The sequence below is a fragment of the Morone saxatilis genome, unplaced genomic scaffold, assembly GCF_004916995.1.
Source record: "Morone saxatilis isolate NCDOM2014 unplaced genomic scaffold, NCSU_SB_2.0 Contig18, whole genome shotgun sequence".
Lineage (NCBI taxonomy): Eukaryota > Metazoa > Chordata > Actinopteri > Moronidae > Morone > Morone saxatilis.
The window spans coordinates 15,647,467-15,655,963 of record NW_023339740.1 but is presented as its reverse complement, the minus strand read 5'-3'; the positions used below and the strand labels follow the sequence as shown (position 1 = coordinate 15,655,963).

The 8,497-nt window shown below is 36.7% G+C and overlaps 1 protein-coding gene across 2 annotated transcripts in view; it reads left to right on the top strand.

Moving 5' to 3' along the window:
- LOC118327930 (sodium- and chloride-dependent GABA transporter 2-like) overlaps positions 1–8,491 on the top strand; it is a 17,383-nt gene extending 8,892 nt beyond the window's left edge. For both annotated transcript variants that reach the window (XM_035661464.1, XM_035661463.1), the window contains exons 9-15: positions 189–313; positions 1,277–1,389; positions 1,493–1,630; positions 1,839–1,941; positions 2,999–3,099; positions 4,589–4,759; positions 7,290–8,491. In XM_035661464.1, the coding sequence (XP_035517357.1) occupies positions 189–313; positions 1,277–1,389; positions 1,493–1,630; positions 1,839–1,941; positions 2,999–3,099; positions 4,589–4,759; positions 7,290–7,439 (901 nt within the window). In that variant the 3' untranslated portion in view covers positions 7,440–8,491. The remainder of the gene's footprint in view (positions 1–188; positions 314–1,276; positions 1,390–1,492; positions 1,631–1,838; positions 1,942–2,998; positions 3,100–4,588; positions 4,760–7,289) is intronic.
- Positions 8,492–8,497: the final 6 nt, after the last annotated feature.

The following is an 8,497-nucleotide window of genomic DNA, read 5'->3' as shown; positions in this document are numbered from 1 at the left end:
GAGTTGCCAAGTTCCCCTTTAAAGCAGAATTAATAAAAGGCAGATAATTACACCGGGTTCCATACAAAGACGATCCACCACACCTTAACGTTATACAGCCGTAGCAGCCCAACGTGTTCTGTGAGTTCAGTTTTACAACAAAAATACAAAAGAGGGATTTGCTAAATACTTTTTGTTTGTTTCCACAGGGACACATTTGTTCTGTGTTTGGTGAATGGCGGGTCAAGCTTCGTGGCTGGCTTTGCAATCTTTTCAGTTTTGGGTTTTATGTCGTACGAACAAGGACTACCAATATCTGAAGTGGCTGCTTCTGGTAAGACCACCAAATAATCATATTGCTTGTAGAACAGATTGCAAGTTTAGCTGTTGTTTGTGCTATAATACCAAGACTGTGATTGGATGAAAAATTTATTTTGGTCTGGTTTGACTCGCCATTTTGAATTGTTAACTTCCTGCATGATAACGTACTGCAGAATTGAGCATTTTAGTCAAACCTCCTGAAATATCCTTTCTTAACTAAAAAACACTGCTGATACAGTAATGGCCAAAATGAGTTTCATGACATCCTTTAATCCTACTTTTAAGACAATAAACACCCTTCCTGACCTTAATCTATTCAATAAAACTGCTTCTGGTTTTAGAAACGTCATGATCACTTAAGTTTACATTTGTGAGATTTCCAACCTTTCAGTGCGTTACGTTGACTGGGAAAAGCAGAAAGTTTGCAGCAATTAATGAACCACAGGAAATAAATAATGCAGTCAAGTCAATATGGTCCATGTCTGCAGCAACTGGGTGAATCTGTACCTGATGGTAGAAGTTAGGTTCATGATTTATGATTACACAATAGGATGAATCTTGTCCCTTAAGGTCCAGTGTGGAACATTTAGGAGGAGCTATTGGCAGAAATGGAATAAAATATGCTTAACCGTGTTTTTATTAGTGTATAATCACTTGAATATAGGAATTGTTGTGCTTTTGTTGCCTTAGAACATGTAAAGACACTGCGGGTCGCCTTCCTTAGAGTCTACCATGTTGAACTGCAATGTTTCTACAGTAGCCCATAAGGGTCAAAACAAACACTGGCTCTTGATGGGGGAATTCAAGTTTTTCATGCCCATTATGGCCACCGTAGTTTCTCCTTCTCGCTTGGAAGGGGAGGGTGTAGCGAGTGAATTGTGATCTGCAACTACACCACTAGATGCCAATAAACCCTACACACTGGTCCTTTAAAAGTAATCAAAATTTTTAAAAAACTGACTGTTCTCAAATACAGGACCTGGCTTGGCATTTATTGCCTATCCACGTGCAGTAGCCATGATGCCTTTACCTCAGTTATGGGCTATATGTTTCTTCGTCATGGTCATCTTGTTGGGTGCTGATACACAGGTGAGAACAGAATATATCTGTTATGCAGTTGTAAATCCTCATTTAGTTTTATTGTTGTTAATTGCAGTATTTAACGTTACTCATGGGTCTGTGTCTCTTGCAGTTTGTGAGTCTGGAGTGCCTGATGACCTCAGTGACAGACATGTTCCCCACTGTGTTTCGCAGAGCTTATCGTCGAGAGCTGCTGCTTCTTTGTCTCTGCACTATTTGCTTCTTTCTCGGCCTCCTTCTCGTCACTGAGGTGAGAACCCTTCTTGGTTTGTGGTCTGTTCACAGCCTGCGTAATGTCCAAAAACAAACCAGTATTGATTAATCAACCACCACCATTGATTAATTAATTTACAATCTGTCCTAGAACTGATAGGATGCTGAAAAATCTAATTTGTTCAAGAGTACGTGTTGTATTTGTGTTTGACTTACAGTAACAGTTGACCCTTATCTTCCTGCAGGGCGGCTTGTACTTCCTTCAACTTTTTGACCATTATGTTTGCAGTGGCAACAATCTTCTCCTTCTTTCAGTGTGTCAGTCGATAGCAATTGGATGGATATATGGTGAGTCATTATGATTATCCTGCATTAATCAACAATATTCCGGATCCAGCTCTTATTTTTATGCCTGTTGAAATAATCTTCATTTGACCTCATTGTTAGTTTTAAAAGTTTTCTTAAGGTTTTGGTTATTGTTCAAATAAAAAGTCCACTTCATACCATGGTATGTATTCCTTGTGACATATTATTAAAAAGCCTTTATTCAGTAGTTAGCTGTGTTTTTTGGAGTCAAACAAAATGACCTAACCAGTGAGGCCGTCAGACTTAAGAGTGATATCCCACAACTGTGGTCGGTTGATATCTTACATATTTTGCCCTCACTAACTCTTATGTTCTCCATTACATTCAGCTTTGTTCTCTGCATCTCTCTCGGTTCAAGCTTATTTAAGCCTGATAGACATTTGATCCTCTTGAGGAAGGGCGTTTAGTCTCTCGTTCTGTCAATCTGAATAAATTCAAAATATCTAAGGGAGCTCTATACACACTACATTAACACTGCCAACTTGTCGAGAGGGATTTAAATAGTGCCTCAGCAGGGTTTGTGGTTAGGGCATGAGAAATGTTTGACATGGTGAAGTGTGCCATTAATGAAATGTAATCCCACAATAGCTGATCTTGAATACCACCTAAAAATGTCTTCCTTCCTTACTTTTTGGTCTGCATCTTTAGTTTTAATATCCCACTGCGAGTATGTCATTTTCTATGCTACAAGTCTCTGTTTACAAAGATTTTACAGGTTTTTATACATCTCTTTAGATGTGCTTTATAAAAAGAACTGACTTTAAGCGTATATGTGAAGTTTAAAGTATTAGTGTAACATTTTACAGGTAAGAAGGTCACTGAAGAGTAGTCGCATTGAATCTTGAGGCATATTATAACCCATAAATTGACATGTTTTTGTCCTTTTCACTTCCTCTCAATAAAACCTTTTCCTGAGATTAATTTTCTGTAATATCTCACATAACCATTTATTAATAACCGATGTTAACACTGAATAATATTCATCTTAGTTTCTACAGATTTTAATTTAAAACTTTTTTAAACTCTTTTTGATTTCCAGGTGCAGATCGTCTCTATGACAACATTGAAGACATGATAGGTTATCGCCCATGGCCATTAATGAAGATTTGCTGGCTTTACATTACTCCCACTGTTTGTCTGGTGAGTTAAGTTGAGTTTATTTGATTCCCAACTGTAAAAAAACAAACAAACAACAACAACTAGTAGTTTGATGTATTTGTGCATAATCTAGATGGCAAAGTCGCGGAGAAAGGTGATGAACAAATGACAATTTAAGCAGTTTTGGCTTCTTTTTGGTCATTAATCTGACATTTTTGCTTTGGATTTTTTAATTTTCCTCAAATTGTATCACTGCCTCGTGGGAAATGAGGAAGAGATGAAGTGAGGATTTAAAAAATGTGAGATGAAAAGTGTTTCCTGAGAATTTCATTGGTCAGAAGGCTACATCTGAAAGATCTCAGTCTGAAGAAAAATATTGCTAACTGTGAAGTCATGCAGAGGGAGGAGAAAGTAATATAACCAACTATGTTTCTATGGTATTTAATTCAGGAAGCCTAAAACAAGTTGTGTGTTGACTTTTAACAGAAAACATTTTTTGCTACACCTTTCCCCATCACTGTCTCCCTGTCTGCCACCATTTTCACCTCAAACTGCCTCTGTACTTAAAAACAAGAAGGAGGGAATGATATGTCAACCGGTCATAATAATAATATACAAATTGAGAAGAAAAGAAGCAACCTACCGCAAATCAGGTGTTAGGAAATGAACTATCATGATACAATCAGTGCTCCAAGTCAGTATTTCAAGTTGGTGTTAACAGTGGATGTACAACAATCCAAACATACAGTATGTGGCCTCCAGTCAGTCAGTTTTAAGCCTGCCACCAGGGTTGAATTCAGTTGGATTCTCCTTGAAATAAATGAAACAAGCCAGTGGAAACACTACCACCTTTGTCCACAGGGGCCGCCGGAATCTACAAAAAATGAAATTTCCTTTGTTTATTCGTTTATACCACAGTGTATAAATACTCGGTTACAAGTCCTGCATGCAAAATTTCACTAGTATTAGAATTAGAATATATTTAACAGTACCAAAAGTGAAAGTAGTAATTATGAGAAAGGTCCATTTCAGATTAATTTATTATATCCTCTTAATTAATTAATTAATGTAACCACCTATCTGCAATCACACCGCTAAACACTCAATTCTACACACTGGTCCTTTAAGATAGTGAAGAACCGTACAGTTTTTTGATAAGGATGACATCTATCTGAAGTCTGACTGTTAGTTAAATCTGTGTCAAAGTCTGTCCTTGTGAAATCTGGCTCCAGGATTCTGTGGAGGCCAGTCAAGCCATTTCATACATAAATCAGGATTAAGATAGTTTCTTTGCAACAGCATAGCCAAAACAGGGAAACCCCGCTCAGACCAAAAGTACAAAAAGTGTGTATGTGACAGGGCTTTCCAAATAGTTTTGGCCATATAAACTTAACAAAGTGGACTACACTGAGTGGACTGAACTGGTGGTAAAAGTCAGTGTGTCAGTTTTTGAGAGGTTTTGGTTGAAAGTGTTGTCAAACACCTGATTTCACTGAAATTGTATTAAAATACTTTTTTTTGTCCCTGTCAGGGTACTTTTATCTTTTCACTGGTGAAGTACAAGCCTCTCAAGTTCAACAAGACCTACGTCTACCCGACCTGGGCTTATGCTCTGGGCTGGTTCCTAGGACTGTTCTGTGTTCTCTTGGTTCCTCTGTGGATGCTCTTTAAAATGGCTCAGATGAAAGGGACAGTATGGCAGGTATGTACTCAGTAAAGAAAAGTATTAAAAGTAAGTATTATGAATAAATAATAAACAAAGGTGATATGGATGATACTAATTAAGGCTCTGTTCCATTTAGTGTGACAGAGCCTTTTCAGTAAGCCAACATGCACAATAGCAGCACGTTGACTCTGTTTGATCTAAATGGGACTGAGCCTTAATTAGTATCATTGGTAACAGTTGTGTTTACTCTACTACTTCATGTCAAAATGGCTGCTGTGAAAAAGGTCTAATAGTATTAGATTTTATTAACTATTTTGATAAACAAATTTTCATTGTAGTTGTATTTTTACCATTTCCAGCTCAAATGTGAATATTTTCTAGTTTTCTTAGTCTCCTGTGATAATAAACTGAATGTCTTTAGGTTTTGGACTGTTGGTCGGACGAAACGCTTATACATTAAAATTTACCAAGGGGCATTTCTCACTATGTTCACATTTCATTGACCAAACGATTAATAAAAACAAGTCAGCAGATTAATTGATATTAAATAATCATTAGTTGCAGCACTAATGTGATCATTACAATATTAAATCACTTTGTATTAATATGAAAGCTTTTTATACATTATCTGTTGTGGTGCTTTACTCTTGTCTTGATAGGAGTAAGGACCTTTGCTCCTTTAATTGGCTTTAACTAAACACAACTTATTTTGTTAACATTTTATTAATAATTTACAAGTGTAATTCATAGATTAATGGTTTTATAGCTTTAATTCTTGCTTATCATAATTACTCAGACTTCAGACTGTAGAGTCGTCTGTGATTTTTGACCTGAAAGGCAGAGAGTCTTATGGCTGTAACAACAACAAAATAATTTATCATACTATTTATGCCATGTAGCTAGATTAAGTTTTAACAGCCCACTCAGGACTTTTCAACAATGAGAACTATTTAACTTCTGCCACAATTACTAGTACTGTTGTACAACAAGTATCCAATAAGTGCACAACAACATACTTTAAGTTTTCAAAGCCTTCAGGAGGAACAGCAGTATATCAATGAGGCCCTCAAGCCAGACATGCAGGTCAAGAGCATGCAGCTGCACATGCCACCATGCTCCACAAAAATACTCAACTTGACACTAATGACGCTCAAAAATGTGTGAAAGGTTTTTATGTAGGGTCTAATTGTAAGTTTTTGCCTGTATGTGTCTATGAGTTTCTACATGCAGACTCATATTTTTCCCACCATTTTATTTGACAGTGAAGTCCGCAGGCCTGTTTTGTACCATGTAATACATGACACAACGGATGCCAATATCATTAAGAACTGGGGCTGTTTCATTATCAATCATCAATGAAACTATATATTATTTTAAAAGGTTATTAAGTAAAAAAAAAAGTATTCAGATTTCTTGTTTTGTTCAACTAACAGTCCAAAAACCCAAAGATATTTAATTTACTATCATGTACGACAAAGGAAAGTGTGACGAAAAATGACAACATTTACTATTCAATTATCACAATAGCACAAACTGATAAGTCAACTAATCGTTTCAACTCTATTAAAACTATTTCGAACAAATATTAGACAAAATATACACTATACACAGTTTTTTTGTGAGTTAGTCTCAAAAACCTCAGTCTATATCTGGTAGTTTCACCTGGTTACGCTCGCCTCATGAAGGCTTACCACAAATCTCAGCCTCCTCATTTCAGTACGACCACGGGGGGTACCAACACAGCGGCTCCGGCAAAAAAAGTTGAACTTGACTCAACTTAATTTGGCAAAAAGTCAATGCAACATCATCTAGCAACACACTGCACTGGCCACTCAAGTATGTGCAAGTTCAAATTCCGGGTGGATTACTCTAATCCTCAATATGCTGGTGTGGCCCAAACAGGCCAGGACAGCCAAACCCTGTATAGTTCAGACAGCATCTCTGCAAACATGCAATGATAATGAAAAGTCAGAGGATCACCAGAGTTATTACAAGTCATCCTGAATGTACCAAATTTCAATCCGTCTAATAATTGTAGACGGAGACATTTCACTAAAAAACACAAATGGGAACTTCATGGTGGCTCTAGGGGAAAAGCTAGGGGATCAAGTACAAGATTTTAATATTCCTCCCTCAGTGCTCCTCAGTATTTGTTAAACTGTTGCTACATTTACTTGTAACATTATAGTACAGTCGGTTACAGATTAACTGTAATGTTAAAGACTCTCTTTTGCACTTCCGCCATATTTAAATATAGATGTATATCACTACTGCCATTTTTACACACCATTGCACAGATCAATACAGCTTTCCTTTGCATTATTGCTGTGTTTACAGTTTGCACAGCTCTGTTACATAACTCAGACATACACTAACTCATTTATTCGAGTTGTACATGTCTTTTATGTCATGTTTGTTGCTTTATGCCGGCCCCCTTTTTTATTTTTATTTGCACTATGTGAAGCCTCAGCCCTCCTTTTTGCTTACTTGTGCACCTGCATATTGTGTTAAATGATAATTAAGTTGAATTGAACTGAATTGTTGTTTCACCATCTTGTTTCTACAGAACTTAAGGCAGCTTTGTCGCCCTGAAAACACAACACACAGCACAGCAAAGCAACCTGAGCAATGCCCTTTGAACCCAGACAACTCTCTTACTCCTGCTGCCAATGAATACAAGGCAAGTAGTGGAGCCGAGATGGAGATGCAAATGTGAGAAACTGCACATTTTTGATACTGTTTTAAATATGATGTTTTTATTTTAAACTTTTAAACAGGTTTTTACAAGCTAAGCATTTTTAAGAAATGATGGTGAGCAATACATTCTGAATACTTTTTTTTCTGAATACCAGCTATACTGGGTTTCCATATCAGGTCTGCAACCTGCACAATAAGCAATGAGTTGGGTCACTGTCAAATGTTCTCTGCTGTAGGTCTTCGTTGTACACAGCCAGTATTGAGAAGACAAAGATTATAAAGTTTTGAAAAGCTATTTTCAGTTAAAGCAAACTTCTATATGCCACCTCAATAGAGGATCAGGAGATGCTAATCTTGATTATCACTGCCCACTAAGGTGCACTGTTGCCACAGATTTGTAGGAACCTAATATAGGTATATGTATATATATATATGTATGTATGTATGTATGTATGTACACATATTTGAAATGGTTTGCCTTATACATGTCCAGATGCAGGACAGATTTAAAATTTTGCTCTATAAGCTATCTACTGTATGTTTTATATTTTTATGGTGTTACATTTATTTACCTACATACCTTTTATTATATTTCTCTTATTATTTGTTATAATACTGTGGAGGAGCGTAAGCCTGAGTCTGCTACCAACAAACAAACAACTTCTGACAGACATATTTTTACTGATTGCCAGCCCACCATGCTCATTATCTCAGTGAAGGATGTGGTTAATTTACAGGTCACACTCACAGTTTTACGTAAGGAGAAATGTTTAAGTGGATTAATTGTGGGTTGTTCGGATATTCCGCTTCAAATAACAAAACAGACTTAACTGTAGTAATACTGTTTTTTGCCACCTACTATCTGATACGGCATTCAACACTTTTGGATACATTTTGAATAAATGTAACAGTTCAGTGTTTCGATGCTGAATGCAACAACAAAGCAATCTGAAACTGTTCTGATTCAAGCCTCTGTCTGGCTTCTTCTCCATAGCGACAGTGGCTGAGGCTCACGGTCGCTGTACTTAGAGTGATCGACCAAACCAAACAGACAGAAATTATATATATATATATATA